Source organism: Dama dama, chromosome 11 (assembly GCF_033118175.1).
Source record: "Dama dama isolate Ldn47 chromosome 11, ASM3311817v1, whole genome shotgun sequence".
Taxonomy (NCBI): Eukaryota; Metazoa; Chordata; class Mammalia; order Artiodactyla; family Cervidae; genus Dama; species Dama dama.
The window spans coordinates 82,784,499-82,808,526 of NC_083691.1; the positions used below are offsets into that span (position 1 = coordinate 82,784,499).

General features: G+C 38.1%; 1 protein-coding gene and 1 pseudogene across 4 annotated transcripts in view; one reads left to right on the forward strand and one right to left on the reverse strand.

Annotated features, from left to right (window-relative positions):
- The window catches only part of ATL2 (atlastin GTPase 2), a 68,904-nt gene extending 54,873 nt beyond the window's left edge, over positions 1 to 14,031 (forward strand). For 3 of the 4 annotated variants that reach the window (XM_061155575.1, XM_061155577.1, XM_061155576.1), the window contains 9 exons: positions 1,664 to 1,714; positions 2,011 to 2,067; positions 3,488 to 3,580; positions 5,964 to 6,102; positions 6,915 to 7,042; positions 8,165 to 8,221; positions 8,909 to 8,980; positions 9,621 to 10,052; positions 12,205 to 14,031. In XM_061155575.1, coding sequence (XP_061011558.1) covers positions 1,664 to 1,714; positions 2,011 to 2,067; positions 3,488 to 3,580; positions 5,964 to 6,102; positions 6,915 to 7,042; positions 8,165 to 8,221; positions 8,909 to 8,980; positions 9,621 to 10,052; positions 12,205 to 12,324 — 1,149 coding nt within the window. In that variant the 3' untranslated portion in view covers positions 12,325 to 14,031. The other variant, XM_061155578.1, reaches the window with a different exon arrangement.
- Positions 14,032 to 19,170: 5,139 nt separating this feature from the next.
- Positions 19,171 to 20,010, reverse strand: LOC133065334 (post-GPI attachment to proteins factor 2-like; annotated as a pseudogene).
- Between the last annotated feature and the right edge of the window lie 4,018 nt (positions 20,011 to 24,028).

Sequence of the window (24,028 nt, forward strand, 5' to 3'; positions counted from 1 at the left end):
AGTCTGACTGTTCATTCTCTTCCCTAAGCACAGCTCCAGTCCCAAGACAGGTCCCTTTAATTCCCACTGGCCAGTGGCACTTGCCAGAATTTTCGCAAAGCCTCTAAAATTCTGCATGGTTGAGGTACTTGCTGCTCCATTCTAGGGTTTAATGGTTTCAGAAGGTACCCTGAGTGATGCTCCACAGATATTAGGTCTCAAACCCAGTTCTTCTCACCTTTCCCCTGCCTCCACCCAAACCATTCCACTTCCAGAATGCCAGGTCACATTGGTCCATCTCCCAATGGACTGCTGAACGCGCCTTCCTCAGACTTGGGGACTGAGGAGAGAAAAGGGGTCAGGAGCCATGAGTTCTCCATGTTTTTCAGCAAACAGAATTCTGGACCCAAACTGGACCCAAAGGATCTCAGTTTTACCCATGGACAATACAAAGTTAGGGTCAGATGCTCCTTCAGTGCTCCTTCTAGTTCTAAAATTTTGTTTTTGATAACTGCATTTTTCACATTGCTTCAAAACTATGTGCAAAAACATTAGTAATTTTCAAATAAAGATGCTATAAAAATGTATATCATAATTCTTTTGAAAAGCTACTTTTTAAATATAATCAATTAGTATTTAAGTTTTTTAGATTTTTTTTCGATATAATGGGGGTTCTTTCAAACAGGGAAAAAAAATCGAAAGACACATACTTCAGAAATTATAAGACCTTCCCTGGTGGCTCATTTGGTAAAGAATCTGCCTGCAGTGCAGGAGATCTGGATTCAATCCTCGGGTTAGGAAGATCCCCTGGAGAGGACATGGCCATCCACTCCAGTATTCTTGCCTGGAGAATCCCATGAACAGAAGAGCCTGGCAGCTTCAGTCCATAAGATCACACAGAATTGGACACGACTGAAGTGGCTTAGCATACAAGAAATTATATGTCATTGTATTCAGTTTGAAAACTTAGCCTATTTGATATTTATACTTACTTACCTAACTTACCATTATCAGCCCTGGTCTGTGTGGCTTGGAAAGCCTCCTAAAAATTTGGAAAAGGGCAAGAGTGCCACCTACTGTTCTGTGTGTGTGTGTGTGTGTGTGTGTGTGTGTGTGTTTTTAAACAGCTACTACAGTCTGATAAAATTTTCGTTATTTAGACTGAGTTTGCTTAAGTAAAAAGATAATCATATTAAAGTCAATGGTAGCTGAGGCACCCATGAGTAACTATAAACTATATGTTGTGAATGCTCCAAGGAGGAGTTTGATCTTTGTAGAACTATGCCCTTCACATTCATTGACTTAGAAAAATAGTTGGGGAAACCCTATACTTAAAAAAAAAAACTCATGGTGTATCATTGAAGAAACTTACTACATAAGTGTAAGTATGTAAACATACAACATAAGTATAAGTACACTACATATACTGTAAAAAGATGTGTGCTGCTTTCTTGGCCCCATGTGCATGTGTTCATGATTTTTACGTAGGTTACCACTGCTGCTCCCCCCTTAATGTTGTATAGTCAGGGAAAAAGAAATCCTTCTCGTGGACCACCAGTTAAGATAATGACTGAGCCATTCATATGTGTTCAGGTATAAAATAGCCTTCATTTCCATAAGTAAAGTTATATACAGCTGAGTATTCAAACTAAAGCCTAATGAAAATCAAATTCTGTTTTAACAGGTATATAATTTGTCTCAAAATATTCAGGAAGATGATCTTCAACACTTGCAAGTATGTATGTCTCAAAGAATGTGTGCCAAAGTATTGAAAATTTAATTCCTACTTTATTGTTACTTTACACCAAGAATCTATAATATTGTAAGAAGATTGACTATTATATGATTTTAAACAGATACATGACTTAACTAAAATAAATTTTAGTGTATACTTGGTCTTAAAAAATTAAATACTTGGCTTTCAAGTGATTTTAAAGGCCCTGACATCTAGTGGTCTGATATAGAACAGCTTTACAGATGTCTTCTTTCAACGTCTCTGGGGGCATTATTTTAAATAATTTGATTTGATAGTTATTTACAGAATACGGCAGACTTGCAATGGAAGAAATCTACCAGAAACCATTTCAGGTAAATTAAGTATTTTATCATTAAAAGAAATTAATCTGTGAAAAACTGTCATCTTGTATATCTGAAGACATAAGGACATTATGCCAAACTAATTTTTAGCAACAGATCCAGCAGAATTGAAACTAATTTATGGTAGAGTCATCACCAACTTAACAGTAGCAATTTACAAGATAGGAAATAGAAAATGATTATAGATTGATTCTTAGAATTTTTACTTAAAGAAGTTAATAACATTTCTCTTAATTAGGTGTTAATTCCCAGACTTGAGATAGTCATGTAAACTTCTTGTATACATCATAAACTACTGCAACATATTATTGGTTGTGTGTGTGTAGTGGGCGGGGGGTAGTATATTACAAGTTGAAATTAGACCTGTTACTGTTCATTTTTGATTCATAGAAAAGTTTCAGAATTTATTATGTCTCTCTCCCATGTTTTTTCATTACCTTTAAATGCTAGGTGCAGAATATTAAGTCAGAAATTAATTTGGGTGGAGTTATTTGAGAAGCATATACTCTGCTTGCTTCTTTGGAGTCTTAAAAAAAAAACAAAGCTAATTTAAAATAAAAAAAAATAAAGCTAATTTCAGATAGTTTGAGTTGACGTAGTATTACTTGGTTATTGTGTCACAGTAGGTGAGAGTGACTCCACCCTGTTTGCTCATCCGGTGTGAAGTCTTCCCTTACATGAGAGCATCCCTGGTGGTTCTTAGTGGTTTACACTGATTCAGTCTCAGTCTTGTCTGGCTCAAGTGATCACTTTTATGAAATATTTGGACAGGTTATGGTGTCATTTTTTGTATATTATAAAATGTACTCTATTTGGCCTATATCTGTTTTTCTGAACTGGGGTAATTTTGCCACCCAGAGGGCATTTGCTGATATTTGGAGACATTTTAGATTGTCACAGTTTTGGGGAGGAAGTTAATACCATTGGTATCTAGTTTTAGAGACCAGACGTGCTGCTCAACATCCTGTAATACATAGGACAAGTGTGCACAGCTAAGAATTATCTGACCCAAAGCGTCAGTAATGCTGAGTTGAGGAACCTAAGCATGTAAGAATAAAAAATTCTGTGAATTATTTGGTCTTTTAATTACACAATCTTGGCTTACAATTATGATCTGTATACCCTGATAGGTCTTTTGTTTCTTCTTAAAAATTGCTGTGTTATTGCTTGTGGTGACCATATATACAGTAAGTTTCTCAAGTGGATGTAGATTCTTGGTATAAGAGTTGGGAGTGTTACTGGTTTATGTAGTAGGCTCTTGATAAAATTGTGAGTAGTAGTAAACCATTTGGTTGCTCTAACTTTTGATAAGAATTGTTTCTGGGGAGTAAGGGACACTTCAGTTGTTAAGGTAGTAATTTTTGGTAAAATTTTATAAGAAATGGTTCTATGTTTCTCCTTTTTTCTGTAGACATTAATGTTTTTGATTCGAGACTGGAGTTATCCTTATGAACATTCATATGGTTTGGAAGGTGGCAAACAGTTCCTTGAAAAGAGATTGCAGGTAAGTCCCTATTTCTGAGAGAGGAGAGCATAAGCACCAAGTCAGGTGAAGGAGTGGGCTGCCTGGACTGCTGCTTAGACCACCAATGTCTAAGTATCATTGGGACAAATCGAGTATCCCTAGTTAACCTAGGTAACCCCATACATAATTGATGAGATGTAAATTGGTAGCACTTCTGCAAAAGAGGACAGTAGAAATGCCCTTGAATAGAAATAAAGGAACAGATATTTCTCTCCAGAGACATACTGAAGGAACATTTCAATAAATCAAATTCACAGGATAAATTCACAGGATAAGAGTTTGAAGTAGACTAACCTTTTGATCTTTTCAGATTGCATGCATTGAACACATGATGTGAGACTTTCTTTTCAAGGAATGTTGTCTCATAGAGTGGCAGCATATAGAGAGCTAGAAAAGGGATCTTAAATATTTTATCTAGTATAGCATTTATACACACACACACCTCAAAACTGGGACCCAGAAAAGTGACTTGCCTTTGGTCATTTAACACATTATTGGTAACTGTAATAGGACCCAAATATCCAGACTCCTGTTCTGACCCATGCAAAATGCCACACCAAGGCAGTGCTGGAAAATAAACTCACCACCATGATCCTTATTCCTAGAGGTATCCTCCCGTGGAAACCCTCAGGTCAAATACAACCCACCAATGACATCCACAAAAGATATATAAAAATCTTTATTCATAAATAGGAGGTTTCTTTCTTTGGGGTAATAAACTTTTGTTTGTTCCCTGTGGAAGGATGCATTTAGTTTTGCAACCATATTCAATGACTGAGGGTATAATATAATTTTTCTTAATCCTAGACTGAGATTAAAACCAAATCCTTATTCTTAGATTATATGAAAGGCATTTCGAGACTGTCAAAGATTTTCATTAATCTTTGGTTTGTTTGGAAGAAATTAACATGAAGTACTTTAGGCATACTAACTAAATTCAGAATTATGGACTTCAAAGACAAAGGGTTTTTTAAATACATTGTTAAAGTGATACAGAAAAGTACACAGACCATAAGTATGCATACACCTTGATGAATTTGTGCAAATTGAACATAGCCATATAATGACCCAGAAGCACCCACCTTTGTCTACTAACTCCCCCTGGTCCCCAAACCCTTCACTGCTGTTCAGACCTTCAAGAGGCTTTGTTTTTAGACTTTTTATGAAAGGAATCACACACACAGTATGTATTCTTTTGTGTCCAGTTTCTTTTGTCCAGTATTACATTTCTGAGTTTAATTCATATTGTTGCATGTAGTTTAGTTCACGTATTCTCATTGATATGCAGTATTCCATTGTAAGAATAATAATAATTTTTCCATTCTACTCTCAGTGGAGATTTGGGTAGTTTCCAGGTTTTGTTGATTACTGATAGTACATGTATTTTAGAATGGTTTTTGAGACGAGTTTAGGAGGGAGTATGTGAATTATATTGGGATAAGTAGTTATTAAAAATCTAACTTTTGGTGGTCCAGTGGCTAAGTCTCTGTAATCCCAATGCAGAGGGTCCGGGTTCAATCCCTGGTCAGGAAACTAGATCCCACATGCTGCAACTAAGAGACCCAGCACAGCCAAATAAATAAATTAAAAAAAAAAAAAAAAATCTAACTTTAGTATATTCTTCCAGAAAATACATAGCAGTTTCTCTTTTGCAAAAAACTGATGACTAGCGTATGTCATAAACAGTCATTTGGAATGAGTGCTGGAATCTTACGGTTCTTTGGAATTTTTAAAGTTCTTTAGACTGCACTGGTGATTTTCACCTTATCTGTTGTTTTGCCCAAGGGCTGACCTTATTATTTGTAGGCAGATTAGTACTTTGTTTTTTTCTTTGCCATTGTAAGTACTTTAAAGACGGGTTTATAAATCACAGTCACACCTCTTGTTCTGGTGTTAGATGTTATGATTAATTATTATTTGTATTTATTCATATCCTTGGTAGCTAATGGGCTTCCCTTGTGACTCAGCTGGTGAAGAATCCACCTGCATTGCGGGAGACATGGGTGATCCCTGGGTTGGGAAGATCCCCTGGAGAAGGGAAAGGCTACCCACTCCAATATTCCGTCTAGAGAATTCCATGGACTGTATAATCCATGGGGTCGCAGAGTCAGACTCGACTGAGGACTTTCACTTTCACTTTGATAGCTAACAGGAAAAAAAAGAAACCTCTTGGTTTAGGAGAGGAGGTGGGTCTTACCAAATGGTTAGAAATGGGTCTTTAATAAAATTTTACATTGTCAAAAAACACCCATCTGGAGTAGCATTTGAATTACTGTGCATGCCTGTGAATATGTGTGTGTAATTTTAAAAGAAAGTTTGTTTTTCTCTTGTTTGCTCCTTTACCCTGTCCTCCTACCTCCAGGTAAAACAGAATCAACATGAAGAGCTGCAGAATGTAAGGAAGCACATTCACAATTGTTTCTCAAATCTTGGTTGCTTCCTTTTGCCACATCCTGGTCTTAAAGTTGCAACTAATCCTAGTTTTGATGGGAGATTGAAAGGTGGGAATTCCCATTCTTGCTAAAATCAGAACTCAAGTTTTAGAAACTGAAAGTTAAAAAAATAATACATATATATATATATATGTAGTTCCTTAAAATTTCTCTCTTATAGTGGAGGATATTTCAATGCATTGTTAATGAAGTGATTGTAGTGCTCTGTGTGGTCTTTCTAGCTTTCCATTGGTTTGTTGCAAATGCCTAGCATATTGATTAACATATTTTTTAATGTCTGTTGCTCAGCACTGATGTCCTAAAAATACTGGAGACTAAGAACATTTCAGTATTTCATCTGATTGCAGTCTGCTAAAAAGCATTACCAATATATTGTATTGATATAATTAGATTTAAGTCTGTTTCAGGGTGATGGTATAGTTTTCTGTGTATGTTTTAGGATTATTATGAGCATGATAGCAGGGGACTTGAGGATTAACAAAACTTTAACAGTATGGCTAGAAAAACAAAATTTAGTTTTAATATTTAATACAGTTTCATGAATTGTCTGCCATTTGGAAAGGATAGTTTACTTAAAATACTTAATGTGGAATTTGTCTTGGTAGTTCACAGTTTTTTATTATTTGAGCTGACAGAATTATTGAAAGATGAGGAAAAGGGGGTACTAGAGTTTGGGGGGCATTATATTTTTTCCTAGGAGATGTGTCAGTGTGACAGGTTTGGATGAGTTTTTTTAAATGAATCTATACTTAAGTATCATACTCCTGTTTTATAAAACAGAATTTCATTAACTCTTACCAATGGTGACTTTATTTCTTTTTTTTTTTAACTAACATGTTGACTAATTTCATGCCCACCAGATATTGATGAAGAGTTTAAAAGAGAGCTTCGAAATCTGGTTCCATTGCTCCTTGCCCCAGAAAATTTGGTAGAAAAAGAGATAAGTGGATCTAAAGTCACTTGTAGAGATCTTGTAGAATACTTTAAGGTAGGAAAATGCTTACGTTAAATGACTTTGTGTAAGTTAGAAATATAGTTGACTTAAAACTCATCTATAAGTTATAAAATTTCTTATCTGTATTTTAAAGCAATGAAGTAAAATTTATAATTTGTTTTTTTGCCTTGAATTGGATGTATCAATATTTTAGAATATTTAAGATTGTAGCAGACAACAATGTATCTTCTACAGTGATTTTATTTGTTTATACAGTTATCCTACTTTTTCTCCAGCTCTGATATGCAGAGAAGAACCATTCATAATATTATGATACCACTCTATCATTTGAAAGTGATAACAGATATTGGGAGCACAATTCTGCATCTTGAGTTCTCATAAAAAACCTGTTCTCAGAGTCTGAGTACTTGATGAGAGCCTTTGAAAGTTATCAAAACTGGGTTCTGAGCTCAAGTAAATTATTTATAGATTCCCCCCCGCCCCTCTGCTGTCTAGTCTTTATAGCTTGCTTGCCAGAGCAAGGCCACTGTTGAGGGTTGTAATTATTTGTAGTAGTTGTAGATGTATGGGGAAACACAGTTAATGAAAGAGTGTATTTTTGTGTTATTTAATGGACACTTGATCACCTTCATACTGTCTTTGTTTAGTTATGAAATAATTTAAGAGTCCGATGAAAGTTGAAGTGAAAGATTCCTATGTGGAACTTCCTTAAAAATTTTCATCTTTCTTAAACCACAAATTTGGTAATTTTTTTTGCCCTTGAACTGAAATATACTTTAATCTGATCAAAGTAAAATACTGAGTTAAAATGTTTTGTTACATATTTATTTGAAACATTGGTAGTTTGGCAGTAGGAGAGAATTGTGGATTTCTTTTCATAGAGTAGATGGCATTTTATATATAACTTTAAATATGAAACAGCTTTTCTGCCAAGTTGGAGTTAAATTTAGAGACATTTCTCTAGGATATTATTTAGCAACACACATTTTTAATAATGTTGAGAATAGGGTTAACTTTGTTGGAGTGAGAGTGATTTTTAAAGCTTAGGCTTTCCTTTTAATAGTGTGAATCATTTTTCTATCTAATGATTTTTCTTTGGGGATATGGAGCCAAATTGTATAACCTATCAATATAATGAGTCTTCTGTATTTTTAGGCTTACATCAAAATTTATCAAGGAGAGGAACTTCCACATCCAAAGTCCATGCTTCAGGTAGTGTGTGTGTTGTATATACATTTATTTATGAGGGAGAAAAAAAATCTGCTTTAGAGAGAAATGCTGAAAATGGGGTGGTGCTTCTTTGCATGCAAATACATTTTAGATACTTAAGGCATGGGTCCTGAAGTTTTTGGGTTTTTGTAACTACAGTTGCAGACCTTGTACACACAGTACCTTCATAGAAATGAAGGTCCTTGGTGCTTTTTCTTCAGTTGCTCAAGAAGTGTAGGGTAATATGGGTTTGAAGTGCTTTATGTAGGAAAATTTCTATTTCAGAAGATAGCTTGATGTGGGCCTTGCCGAACCAAGCTGCTTCTGTTCTCTGGGTCTTTGACAATGAATGTTGTTTGAAATAGGTTTATTTTCTCTTTATTTTAATGAGTGACAGCTACTTCTGGTGACTATAGTTTTTTCTTTCTTTCTTTCTTTTTTTTTTTAAAGGTATTCTTCAGGGACAATGTTATTTTAACCTGTTTGATTTTTTAAAAATTTGCTACTTTGGGCAATTTCCCAGTTTTATAGTGGATTAAACTGTTTTTTCATAAGATCCATGTAGTAAACAGTTTTGTGGATCTAAAAATGTATCCTGTGTCATGCTGATTATGTACATAATTTATTGTCTTAATCATCATTTATAGTCAAAAGATAGTTCACATAAAGTTGGCACATTTTATTTTTTAGGCAACAGCTGAAGCTAATAATCTTGCTGCAGTAGCAGGAGCAAGAGAGATCTATTGCAAAAGTATGGAGCAGGTTTGTGACTAACATTTATATTAGACACTAGAGTGAGAAGATTTTTATATTTAAAATCATCAAACCAATTCGTACTCCTTATACCTTGTCATGTTACATCATTCCCAAATTTTCTTTCTTTGTCTCTACTGAAAATAAGATTATAATTTCCATCTTTAGAGTGCGGGATGAGAGTATTACATATATCGCATTATTACATAGATCGCACTAAAATATTTTTTGACACACGATTCAGAGTGCTATTATCAGTAGCTTCTGATGTTAGTAACATTATCCTAAGACCAATAGCAATTTCTGTGCTAAGCTTGCTAATTCAAATATTCAAGTACCTTTTTTATGTGTTACACCTCTTAACCCACTTTCTTGCCAGCAGTCTTTTTTGGTGTATTGCTGGGTCAGCTGACATCAATACAGATTGTAGTGTAATTCTTTTTGTCTTTATTGGTATATAGTTAATTGGGAAAATTTACTTTGCCTGAGTCAGTTAAATATACAAGAAATGCGTAGATTATGATGACGTGTGGAGTATTAGAAACAAATTTAAAACTAAATCATGTAGGTGGTTTAACTTAACTGATCGGGGAGTTTCTTTCAAGTCTGACTTATTTCCAGCCTGTAATCTGTCCTACTGTCTGTACAGGTATGTGGTGGGGACAAGCCTTACATTGCACCTTCAGATCTGGAGCGAAAACACCTGGATCTTAAGGAAGTGGCAATTAAACAGTTTCGTTCAGTGAAAAAAATGGGTGGAGATGAATTCTGCCGTCGTTATCAGGACCAGCTTGAGGCTGAAATTGAAGAAACCTATGCAAATTTTATAAAGCACAATGATGGCAAAAATATCTTCTATGCTGCTCGTACCCCTGCCACACTGTTTGCGGTCATGTTTGCTATGTATATAATCTCAGGACTGACTGGCTTCGTTGGCCTAAACTCTATAGCCGTCTTGTGTAACCTCGTCATGGGGTTAGCACTGACGTCTCTTTGTACTTGGGCATATGTTAAATACTCTGGGGAGTTCAGAGAAATTGGAACAATGATTGATCAGATTGCTGAAACACTATGGGAACAGGTTGGTATCTATCTTTTGGTTTTTCAGTGACTAATCTTATCCCTGTGGCTCCCCACCTCTCCTTCAGTCCCCCATTCCCCACCCTCACCCCCAATATTTCCACACCTACTTTTCCTTTATATGGAGAATGGCAAAAGGATATTTTCTGTTTTGTTTAGATGCATAATCTGAATATAAGGTATAAACTGGAGAGATTTTTTTTTTTTTCCTTTAAAGTTATAATGTGCTTTGGTTGACTTATATCTGTAATACTCTGGATAGTTTCTTAGTTATAGGACTGATTATACCAGACAAGTGGGCAGGACCAGAGTCTAAGGATTTTTCCCTTTTTTGTTTTTTTTTTTTTTTTTGAGATAAGAAATTATCAGTGCAAGAGTTATGAAGGTATTAGGAAGTAAGTTTGGAAGTGCAGTTCTTTTGAAGTTTCTTACTAGGATTGATAAGCAATGCATGCTTATATTTCAGGAAAAATGGGTGATATTCAGGCCTTCATTGCCTTCCATGAAGATAGTGGTTTACCGATGTACTTACTACAGAGAACAATCTTATAGGGAATTCTTACAGCAAATAATCTTTGACTTCTGTACTATGGAAATGCTAATGAGCAAAGCAAAGTACTACAGTGAGCCAGCTTTTCTTAATAATAAATCTGTTGCCTCAACCAGAATTCAAATCAGGATTTTTTACCTCAAACCAGAATTCAAAGTTGGGCCTGAGAAGTATCTACTAAGGAAAGCCTTGTTGTGTATCAGCCAACTGTTGTCTGGAATTGCCTGTGTTCAGAAAATTTCACTTAAGGATATTGTCATTAAAATGGTCATCGTGAAATACCTGAGCATCATATCAAGAATGAAAGCTACAGTTATTACTGATGGACAATATAAAAGGCATTTTGAGATTCCATTTCTGGGCCAATGAAGTATTGGGCTTATTTGAAGATTTAAGATAATGCGGGTCCATGCTGGTTTTGGTTTTAAAGTCAAAGACTGAAGAAGTTGATTGATGATGATTTTTCTTTTTTTTTTTTAAATTTTTCTAGTAATATTATTATTATTTTATACAGTGACCCACTATATTAATTTGCATTTTATATTTCTTTAGAGACATGCTCTATTCAGATCTGATTTGGAAGCTTCTGTCTGGATATTTATTAAATTTTTATATCTTAAAAATTCATTCTTTATATTCTTCTGATATGTTCTGTCAGAAGATGGATTAAAAGCTATCACAACCTAAAAAAAAAAAGCTATCACAGCATCACTTAAAGTATTATCTACTTTAAAAGTGTTGAATCATTATTAATGTTCTGCCACATGGAATTTCGATATTGTACAGTGTCTTCTGAAAATCAGTCATCTCCAGTACAGCACTGATTGTAGGATTTTAGAGGTGCCACTATCACAGAACGAGTCAATGGAAGAATCTAAAGTGTGTACAAGTATTTTTAGTATAGTTGAGGTAAGAGGATCACTAGACGGAAGGTCTGTGCAGTGTCAACAAACCTTGTCTAAATTTTTTTGCATTTCTTTTTTCTTTTGCTTCAGAGGAGTCCCAGGAAGGTGAGAAACTATGAAGTCTCAAATTTTTGTAGTCTGAATTAAACTCTTTATTTAAATTCAAGGCCCTCTGAGTCATGCTCCTAACGAATTACTCCATGTTTTAGGTGTTTTCCAAACTGTTCGAAGTTACTAGACGTCGAATGGTTCATCGTGTTCTTTCGTCAGCACAGCGACAGAGACTGTCATCCAACAATAACAAGAAGAAAAATTAGACAGTATTTTTAACTTTTTTCCCTATCTGAAGTGTTCACACTTATACATGTAGGACAATAAGCAGGACCGTCTGGGCCGGTCTGCATAAAAGCTGTATACATACCAGATTTGATGCTGCATATAGGGTATGGAATTGCACATCCATCTCATAGGAATTGTAATGGTTTGAATAGGAGGAAAGTAATTTTTGTTACATTATAAAATGTCTAACTGCATTATTTGTAGCATCATAACTTTGTTTTGGGAGAAGCATCTTTTTATTTCCCACATTCCTGGTTATTTTCTTCATTGCTTTGAATTGAATTTTTATATCTATTTTTATATGTAACTCTTTTTTTACCTCATGTTTTTATTTGTTTTGCACATTTCTCATACCACAGGTATTGAAGCCCCTGGGTGATAATTTGATGGAGGAAAACATAAGGCAGTCTGTAACAAACTCTATCAAAGCAGGCCTGACTGACCAGGTGTCTCATCATGCCAGATTAAAGACAGACTGACACTTCATCTCCTCATGGACTCCACTCTCCCTTTTTTTCATGCTTGCTGTACAATGAGAACTCAAATAAAAATAAACCAAAGTTTACAATCAACTGTAGAAGTAGTTTAGTATAACTGGCTTCACAGATGGCTGCCACAGAGTGTGAAATTGTTTGTTGGTTTTAAGCATTCTGTTCATGGCTCCTGAGACATGATGATTGGCTGAGGAGCATTAGTTTATCATGCACACTGGTGCCATGTTTAATTCTTTTTTTTTTTTCTGATGTTAGTGAAATTTGTCTTATGTAAAAGGATATTTCAGGGAAATATTTTAAGAAATCTATTTAGAGTCTTTTTAACACAGTGTCCCATTGAAATTTTAATTTTTAGAGAAGTTATGAATCACTGTAGCAAGATTCAGATTGGAATGACAATGAAGCCTTTATTGAGCCACGACATTAAAAGTATATATTGCTTTACTGCCTTCAATACCAGTATTACATAAATGCATGTATCAGAAATTTCACAGAAATTACATGACAACTCTTGTAGCTAAGAAAGTGATTCTGAAGTGTACATTTGTCTTGCCTTTTTAAATTTATAAACCTGCCCTAAAACAAGATGCATATCTGGGAAACTAAACTGTCTTTATGCAGTTTAGCCTTCATGTACATAAAATATGCCATTAATTTTATTGGGGGAGAAATTCCATCCAAAAATGTTGCCTACAGCTATGAGTTAAGAGTGTCTGTACAGTGTGTAGTTTTTATTTTCTAAAATCACAGATAGGGCATGTATATGAATTATAAATATATAAATACAATTTTGTATTAAAAGTTTTGTAGTTTATGGCAAAATCTGGTTCTGTGGTAGGCTAATGAGTACAGTCCCTGTGAAGGAATGTTTGTGGCTCATGTCAGTGTATGAATGCATAGACAATTTGAAGTTTTTGATATATTTGTGATATTTATCTTCCTGAGCACTGCAGTCTCACTCCCCACCCCACCCCCCACCCTCGAGGGAATTCAATGGGAATGTTTATCGTGACTTTGTCCTCTGTTGCATTTTAAAGTTATTTTCTGTAATTTATTTTCAGTACATAATTAAAAATTTGTTGCATATATAAAATGGAACTTGTGATTCTTTTTTAAGGAATTATTCAAATATGTATTCCATTACATAAACCTATTTGTTTATACTGAAAAGAGCATGAGTGAGGAACACCCATGTGAGAGCTGTAAGCTATTGTACCTCAAAGCTAAGCTTGTAAACAGTTATTTTTCTGTGTCTGTCTCCGTCAGGGAAAACTTGTGATTAGCTAGGGGATTTATTAATTTTCGTTTCTCTCTCTTTTTTTCTGGTATATGTAAGGCTAACATTTTGCAGTACTTTTGTAGCCTTCTCTATGAACACCTGTTTAAAGCACCTAGTTTGGTTTTTAAGTGAAGAGAACTCAGATGTTGAGTTGCATGGCTGAAAGCTCAAAATTTACTTTGGTATATCTCTCCCCCCTCCCGCTTCAGATCCTGTGTTTATATGGATTGTGTTTGTTTCCATCTATTATTAAACTGCTACCAACTCATCTGTTCTTAAAGAGAATCCACCTGAAAAGTGTCTCATTTCTTTTACTATGTTTTATGAATGTTGTGGACTGTTTTTATGAATGGAAAAAATAAAAAGTTTGTTGTATAATAGCAATTCTTCTGAAATTAAAGAGACACAGGTAACTGTTTTGTTTTTTTGTTTTTTTTAAAAAGTTGTGAAATCTAGACCATTGGATTTCTTAATATTTCTTGTTGGAAAGAGTGTTTTCCCAAAATATAAAATTCTATTAAGGATTCCAAGAAAGTACTTTGGTTTCAGCTGGAAGACTGAATATTGTTAAGCAAGAAGCAGTAAAAGGGATTAAAGACAAACTCAAACTGTTTACTGAAATAATTTTGGTGTTAGTATATTTTCTGTGGTGTAATTTTTTAGTAATTTATATTACAAGGTTTTTTTTTTTTTAATAGCAAACTGTCTTCCTCATTAAGATATAAATAACTTACTTTTGTGGAAGAGATAGTAATTTGTGACCCAGCTATTGACTATGCCTTATATATTTCTCATGAAAATAGTCATCCTTGCTTCACTAAGTATATTCTGCTTTGAGCAGGGCTCCCATTAGCCATTTTACTCCAGAACTGGGCGCTTGAGCAGTTACTCTCGCTGTAGGTGTGACTGCTGCTGGAGTTAGGTACACTGTTTGATCATTGCAGGGTTAAACATTTTTGGGATGGACTTGGTTAAAAACTTGTTGAGAATATATCATAAAATTCCAGAAAGCACTATAACGGTACTGTTAATGGTTCATTAAGGTCAAAATGGGCTTATAGAAAGTTTTCAAGCAGTTGCTTTGTCTTTTGTCTTTCTGATTAGCTGTTTCTCTGCCACTATGGGTTGCCTGGGTTTGTTGCACACATTTTTAGGTTTTAGCAGTTTCATTCTTGGGAGTGAAGTTTTTTCCCTACTTTGGCCAGAATTGCTCTGTGCACCTAAATGTTTTTCCATTTGTGTACTAGTTGTGAGGTGATGGTGAGTGTCGGCTTGGAAGAGCTGGCAGCTGTTTCTGGCAGCCATCTACTTGGCCAGAATTTACTCATCAAATGACTGTCTTGGATTCAGTCTGGAGCCTCTGTCAGAAAGGGAACTTAACTTTGGGGAATACTTGACTTTTGGGCAAACAAAGCTACATGAGGGCTTTCTCATGCAGGACAGAGAAATGCCACCTTCTCTACCTAAATCTTTTATCAGATTGTAGGAATTCCTCCTCTCCAGATTTGCAGTTTGCTGAAATTGAGGATGAGGAATTGATCTACCCTTGACATATTTGAGGGCAATACAGCTCCTGTTAACATTCTTCAGTGAAAGCTAGGAGCTGACCAGGTCAAAAGTGCCTGAAGAGGAGTGTAAAAGAAGCTTAGGAGAAGGGGGAATCACAACCTTCATATAGTCAATCAAGCATTTGCACATACATTAGTACTTTCTGTTCAACCGTCGTGTGGTAGGAAACCACTTAAAAAAAGCTGTCTTGGGTGTCTCAGGCTTGCAAACCAGGATTCTGCCACTCCACACCAGGGGTTTGAGTCAGTGGAAAGTTTCAGACAGACAAGTGATATTCATAACTCAAAACTGCCTTAGCTGCATTTTAAAATTACTAAAGGTGGAGAAGAGAGATTTTGTTAACACTGAAGCAAGGTGAAAATGACCCATAATGCTACATTTAAAAAGTGGTATTAAGCAAGTAGTGGAAATCTCCCTGTCCTTTTGATTGTACGTGCCAGAGGTAACCATATATTTGGTGTGTGTGCTACGGAAAACTTCCCCTGTGCTTACAGACACATCTTTATGTATGCAAAAAACATGGTTTTTATTTTACACAAAAATAGAATTACCCTGTACATTATACATTTTTCCCATACAACACTGACATTTTCTTGGGCTGTTAAGTAATTCTTCAATGCTCATGCAGTTACCTTGACCCTTCTGAGGGTAGATGGGGTTTTGAGGAGAGAGCCCAGACCTTGGATCTTACTTTTTGTGCTGTTCTCCCCACTACCACAGGATTGGTGAGAGAATCAAGATACGTGGAGGGTGCTTGGAAAGCAGGTACTGTAGAAAATTTGTACTCAGTTTTGTTTGCCCTGTGTCTCCATCTGCTGGCTCTATTTGGCCAATTGACTAATAACTACTTCTTGAAGCTTTTCCATCCTTTGATAGGGTGTGGGGGTCACCTGGACTGTGATTTGTGTGTATGCTCAGTCGTGTCTGACTCTATGCAACCCCATGGATTGTAGGCCACCAGCCTCTTTTGTCCATGGGATTTTCCAGACAAGAATACTGGAGTGGGTTGCCATTTCCTTCTCCAGGGGATCTTCCCGACCCAGGGATTGAACCCAAATTTTCCTGCGTTGGCAGGCAGATTTTTTACACTATACTACCTGGGCTGTTATTTAAATAACAATTTTAAACTTTCTGAAAGTTTATATGGCAAACAATGTGGTCATTGTGGAGTAAAATTCTGTAGCTACTGACAGAGCAAGAAAGATCGTCTAAAATGTCCTAGTTTAGACTTTGCAATCACAAAACGTGAAGACTGTAAACGCTTGGGTGACCTGGAGCTGGAAGAATACTTGAATTAAACTCAGGGGAAAAGGAGTTGAACCTTGGGGTTATAACAACTTTGTTCCTAGCACCACCACTTCAAGCTTCGTGAACTTGGGCTGACACTTAGGTAACAGTTGAGCCTCACCTTCATCTATTAAATGGAGATAATACCTACCTCTCAGGGTTGTTAGGAGAATAGGATGAGAACATAAAATCCTCATAGACATTCTTTTGAATCCCTTTTATGGGGGATGATATTTGTGAAACGTGCATCTGTCTTACAAATCATACCTACTCTTAATTTTACACTCTGCTTTTTGAAGAGAATAACCATGATGACTCTTGGAGGGTGATAGTCATTGTGCAGAAAAACAGTATCAGGAGTTCCTTTCCTCAACAGGACTAAGTTCCTTGGAAAGAAGAAACTATACCTCATTGCCTCTTTTAGCCTTTCATATTGTCTAGTATTTTTTTAATAGCATGGTAAATGCTCAGAGTATTTGAACATGGGCTGGACTGGTCAACTGCATCCCTTCACCCAGCTTCCGTACTTAAACATCCACTATAGATGAGCTATACCATCTGCTCTAGATGGGCAAGGTGGTTATGTGGCAACTATGGACCCCTAAGTATCAGTGGTTGTATTATTCCACCTTGGCCTCAAAATAAGGAACACGATTATTAACTAAAAATCTTGTAACTGAGGAAGTGAGGGTAGGCTACCCTTAGGGATTTGGATTATCTTTAGAACTTACACTGATGTAATGCAGCTTCTTAAGTATCTGCTGTGTGTGTGTGTGTGTGTGTGTGTGTGTGTGTGTGTGTGTGAGTGAATGTATAAATTTATAAAGTATTTCTGGAAAAATGAGTGGGTGATTACTTAAACTGGCACATGAATTTTATTTCCAAAACTCTAGCTATAAAAAATCATTTCAAATTAAGTGTCTACTCTTAAGTTCTTACAGAACTGGATTTATAGACCTGCACAGTAAGGAGATAAGAGTTCTTATATTCATTGTGTCTCTAGGAATGCTACCACTGTTTAGAACAGAGGGGAGAACTGTTAGCTCTGTTAGTGTTGAAGCTTTTACAGGAGGTAAGAAAACCAAATTAATACATTTAGCCTCGAAACGAAATACCGCTGGTGCTGATGTACTAATAACCTTGGGGTGGCTATTTTAACCTCAGTCTTTGATAGAGAATTATCTGGGACTCACAGAGGTTGGCCACTTTTACCAAAAGGTTCTGGGATTGGAAGCCAGGTGTACCGGCTTTAGAGCCTAGATCGCCAGAAACTACCCTCCCTATTGCACTGTTGTGAAGAATAAACAGTCCTGCACAGGCCGGGCAAGGGAGAAGGAAGAGGTCAGCAGAGAGGAGGAGTGCAGCAGTGGGCCGCTTGGGTTCCAGTGTCGGAAGTGGTTGTAGGGTGGAGAAGGATGGAGTGGGGGGAGAGAGTTGTGAAGACCCTGGTCAGATTGTGAAGTCCTTTTACAGACCACATAGAGGGACTTGGCATGTAGATGTTGAGGATACGTGGGTGATTCTTAGAAAAATGGAGGTAGTCAGTTAAGCAGTGGTTTTAATTGTCTTAGTTTCTCAAAGTATGGTTTTATTTTTAAATCAGTCACCTGAAAGTGCTTGTTTTAAATGCACATTGTTGCCCCGCCCAACACTGTAATGAACTTGAACCTGTATTTCTGATAGGTCTCTCAGATCATTCTGATGTATACTGGAGCTTAATATCCGGTATTTTGAGAAGTGTTTCCTAATGGGTAGTAGTGTAATCAACTTCTGCTGTTTTGTTTCCCTTTGGCAATTAAAAACTTTTTTTTCCTTTGAAATAGAATGTACAACCAAAAGAGCCCAGGGCTTGAGGCAGTAGGGAGGATGGGGGGACACCAGAGCCCATTCTGGGATAGGAATTTGTGCCTCTGATCCCTCTACGTGACACCTTTGCCAAGGGGGAAGAGTCTGTAAGCCAGAGATTTTAGAAGGAGCAGGTCCTGCTTCAGGTACAGAACACTACCTCCACGGCAAGAAGCACAGACTGGCAGAGCCCTTGGAAATCAGACCGCTCCCCCACTCCCTTTCATCCACGCAGACACACAGAAGCTCAGATAGGGAAGTGTGTGCTAAGTCCCTTTAGTTGTGCCTGATTCTTTGCAACCCTATTGACTGTACCCACCAGGCTCCTCTGTGGGATTCTCCAGGCAAGAATACTGGAGTGGTTTGCCATTTTCTTCTCCCCTGGATCTTCTTGACCCACCCAGGGATTGAACTCACGTCTCGTATGTCTCCTGCATTGGCAGGAGGCTTCTTTACCACTAGTGCCACCTGGGAAACCCCCAGATAGGGAAGGGCACACAACAAATCAGAGGTGAGGTCAGGACTGGGACACCTGGGCAACCTTAGCAGAGAACCGTGGTCACAGGCCTGCATGTGCAGAGCAGGCCATCAGGCACACAAGTCAAGCGAACGACCCTATGGCAAGAAATGGCTTTGGTTTCCTGGTAGCAGTGTGGTCCCTGACCTCAGCAGAGGTTGCTATATAAAGGCCAAGAACGGGGTCATGGTTATGAACCTCAGGACTTTTCTTTTTCTTAGCACCAGAGGGTGGAACTCTCTGGCCAGCTCAGCTTCTTGGGGTTTCTCAGGAACTGGTGGTGCTGCTTGAAGGCCCCTGTGCCTTCCACCTGGGGTGGGGAAAGGAGAAGCCATCAGGGCTGGGTGAAGCCTTGTCCTGTCCCAGCGAGGACACATGGTGAGAGCGGGTCAGACTGGTATTTGTTCTTAGCTTCTGGGCAGTGGGCCTCGTCTCCAGCAGGAGAGAGGGCTTGGAACCGTTTTTCCTCAGGCTGGCTGGGAGGTAACCAGCAGCTCTTTGTTCTTAAGTCCCACCAGGCTGCCATGTTGGTTAGGACAGCGGTGTACCCTAGGCTGGCAAAAATGGTGGGTACTCCTGCCTCACGATACATGTCGTACCGAACGTAGACAGCTGACGGCCTGAAGAAGATGGAGTGGATGAAGAGCTGCTGTTTCCGGCTGTCGGAGCTGCGAGGCTCTTGGCGCCGTCAGAGTGCAGGTGAGGAGCCTGTGAGCGGGAGGAGGCCGTGAACACGGTGAAAGCGTTTTCGGGCGTGCCGAAGTCCTCGGAAGAGGAGACGTAGGTGAACACCAGCAGCGTGAGGTTCTCCACGAGGCTGAGGCTGGAGCGGAGGTGGGAAAGCGGGCACTAGCCCGGGCGCGGGAGGCGTAGCTGAAGTAGTGGCTCCAGCAGGCGAAGGCCGCCAAGAAGTGGGGCGCCGAGTGCAGGCCGAGGTAGAAGCACCACCCGTACGGCGGGGGCACCTCTCGGCCGATGGCTGAGCTCACTGACGGAAGGTAATGGGCACCCCGCAGTGTGTGGCCCGAATCTCCTTGAAGTGAAGAGCAGAGACGAGTACACAGAAGAGGAAGGCGACAGTGGGGTGGGCTGCAGACCGTGACCGGGCCACCAGGGTGAAGTGGGGCCGGACCAGGGTCCCATGCCGGTCCAGGGACAGTGGGACCCGGTGCATCTTGTCAGACCCAGGCTGTGGTGGCGAGGAGGCAGGCCGGAGCCAGGAGCACCGGGGGATACTCAGACCCGGCCCAGTTCTGCTGTTTTTATACTAACTAGGAAAGCTTTCTGCAGAGAGCTGAAATTGTGTTCTTATGTTATTTACCTGAGAGGGAGGTGGAGCCTGTGTTGGAGAGGATAGCAGTTGATAAGATTAAAAGTACATCCTTCCGTATGAAAGTGAATATTGTCTCTCCCAAAGTACGGGACCCATTTTTAACCTTAGACATTCTTTTTTTGTTTTTGTGTTTTTGTTTTTGTTTTTTTTGTTCAAGACATGAAAGAGATTAAGTCATGACTCTACAGTAAATCCTCAAATAATGTCAAGAGTTGAGGAAAGTAGATTGATTTAACTACCTCCATTTAGTTTTCATGCTAAAGGGAATAATTTTTCCTTCTCTTTTTTATTTTTAAATTATGAAAGTATGATAACACATTTACAGGAGACTTGGAAAATACAGAATAAAGTTAAATATAGTTCCACTGTATATTACAATTATTTTTTTAAGTAGATGAATGAAGATTTTTAGATGGAATTTCAATATCAACCTTAGGCATTCTTTTAAACTGTCACTCTGTTTCTCTAGCTTTGGACTGATTCTCCCTTAAAATACTTCCCTCGAGGAACAAAGTAGTTTTAGCCACAGCTGATCATCACGATTGTCTTATTTCATTTCATTAGGGAAATATTTAAGGATGATAAGAGACTTTTCATAGTGTTCCTTGTTTCAACTTTGAAGGCAAAGAAAAGAACCCCAGGGCTAAATCATAAAATTGTCTCTATGAGGGACATCCCTGGTGGTCCAGTGGCTAAGATTCTGGACTCCCAATGCAGGGAGTCTGGGTTCAATCCCTGCTGGGGGAACTAGATCCCACATGCCGCAACAAAATCCCACGTGCCACAATTAAATTTGGTGCAGCCAAATAAATTTAAAAAAAAAATTGTCTCTATGAATCAGCAGAGATTATACCTCTTATCAAAGTATAATCTTCAAAAAAATCTAAGTTGACTGAATATTTGTTAAATTTATTTACCTCCTTAATGAGGAAACTGATAAGGTGACAGAGCTGGTTTGAGGCAGAGTTGGAGGAACAGGAGTTATGTAGTCTACCAGAAACGGTGTATTGAAATAAATGTGCTGAGTGATCTAAGCCGTCCAAAGTGAATAGCAAAGTCAAACCTCTGGGTTAGCGAGTCTCAAGGACTTTTGCTCTTAGGACCCCTTTATATTCCTAAAAACCGAGGATCCCAAGTGATCTATCAATATTAACCTTATTAGACACTAAAACAAAAATGTTTCAATATTAGTTATAGTAGGCTCTTGAACAAGATGGGGGTTAGGGTTACCCACCCTCCCCACAGTCAAAACTCCAGGAATCACTTTATAGTCCACCCTTCATCCTGGGTTCTGCTTTTCTGGATTCAACCAGCCACAGATTATGAACAGCGCAGCAGCTGGTCTCTACGGAAAAATTTGTTGTTGTTGTTAGCCATTTCCTTCTCCAGGGGATCTTCCCAACCCAGGGACTGAACCTGCGGCTCCTGTTTGCCAGATGGATTCTTTACCATTCAGACACCAGGGAAGATCCTACAGAAAAGTATCTGTGTATAATAGACCTGCAAAGTCCAAATCTATGTTTTTCAAGGGTCGACTGTATTTTCTTAAAAGATTTTTTCTTTTATGTGGACCATTATTTTTTAAAAAGTCTTTATTGAATTTGTTGCAATATTTTTTCTGTTTTCTGTTTTGTTTTGTTTTGGCCAATGAGGCATGTAGGATCTCAGCTCCCTGACAAAGGATCCCATTGCATTGGAGGGCAGTCTTAACTGCTAGACTGCCAGAGAAGTCCCAAAGGTCAACCATATTTTAAAAATAAAAATAACAAGCCTATTAACATTTTTAAATGAAAAATAACTTTAGATATGTTTTCAGAAAAAAGTCATTTTTACACTTTTGCAAAAAGAACACTGAACTGGCTTATCAGAAGACAGCTGAATTCTCATATCAATTTCTGCATTCACATGTTGCAATATGTTGTTTTGGTTGAAGTATATGAGGAAAACCTGACCTCACACTTATGTAGTTGGAAAGGGAGGACCTTACAGAGTCCCAAAGTGTCTTGGGAGCTCTCAGGGGTCCTTAAATTACACTTTGAGAATGACTACACTTTATTAAAAAATACCCTTGGCAGGGATGCTAAACAATGCCCCAGTAGAACTTTGAAAGTACATGCTGTACTGTCTTTTGCTTATTTCCAAGTTTTGGATGATTTTTCTTAATATTTCAAAGCCTACGTCATACTCCTATCACCAGAAACAGATTGGGTCAGACAGACCAAATTCCATTTGTGAACAGTGAGAATTTGGACTACATTGTAAATTCATTTCTTTAAACAATCCCCCCAAACAAAAATGTGTTTTTTTCCTCTCAATGTAAAACACACAAAATTTAGAAAATATTTTTTCTAAATAAACAATTATCTTTAGTACTTTGAATTTATTGGAGGTAAACACTGATACCTTCTTTTTTCTCTTTTTAATTTCCTTCAGTCTGTCATCTGTGTTGGTATATAGAATGAAAGTGAAAGGGCTCAGTCATGTCCAACTCTTTGCGACCCCATGGTGGAATTCTCCAGGCCAGAATATTGGAGTAGGTAGCCTTTCCCTTCTCCAGGGGATCTTCCCAATCCAGGGATCGAACCCAGGTCTCCTGCATTGCAGGAGGATTCTTACCAGCTCAGCCACCAGGGAAAACCAAGAATACTGGAGTGGGTAGTCTATCCCTTCTCCAGGGGATCTTCCTGACCCAGGAATTGAACCAGGGTCTCCTGCATTGCAGGCAGTGTTGGTGTATAAAAGTAAGCATATGTTTGAAGAATCCCATGAACAGAGGAGCCTGGTGGGCTACAGTCCACGGAGTCGCAAAGGGTCGAACACGACTGAGTGACTTCACTTTCACTTAAAAAAAAATTAATATATTTTTAAATTTAACATATCACAAGCCTTTTTCATGACGGTAAATCATGTTCTAAGTTATTTAACAGCTATTTTATTTTGTTATACTTTATTTACTTAGTTTAATAATGTATACTTGACATCTTCATTTTTGGTGTGTTCATAACACAGCAGTGAATAACTCTGTACCTACGTCTTTGTGGACATCTCTGCCAATAACTTAGAGACTGGGACAAATCCTAGAAGTAGAATTACTGACCTGTAGAAGTCTTGTACCAGTTTACACCTCCTTTAGCAGTGTTTGAGAATACTGTCCCATCACCAGTGCCTTTAGGACCAACCCCATCATGTTCCTGTCATCTGTCTACCATCAGAAGATGAAGTCATTTATCTTCTTACTGCTTCATTTATCATTGAATCCAGTAGTTCTCATTCTTGTCTGTTTATTGGGATCACCGCACCCAGCCAACCCTGGAGATTGTGTTTCAGGTGGTCTGTGGCACAGGCTTCATTTTCTAAAAGTTCCCCAGGTGATTCTGTTGTGCGCTTAGGACTGAAGACTGTGCCCAGCCCTCCTACCCCTTCCTCTGTGCTGTCTACAGTCCAGCCCTCTGTGTTCTCTCTTCATGTCTTGCCTTAACTAAAACTGGGTTCCTCTTGCACTCCCTCAGTAGAATGTCTCCTGACAGCCTTTTCGAGGCTGATTTTCTCCACACCTATGTTCTTCAGGTCCTGAAGGAGGGTTAGATTAATTGTGCTCTATTGCTGATTCAAATCTTTTTTTTCCATTAACTGACCACAAACAAACCAGCTTCAGAGCTGTCAGACTTTTCTGTTCCTCATCCCAACTTGCTACTGGCATTTGCCACACCTCTCTTCACTGATAACTATAGCACTTGGCTTGTAGTGCTTCTTTTCTGCTCCTTCTGTGGTCATTCTTGGCAACTGTAACACCACAAAACTGACCCATCGAGTACCTGAACTTTTTTTCAGCTCCCATGATATCTTTTCCCACTCCATT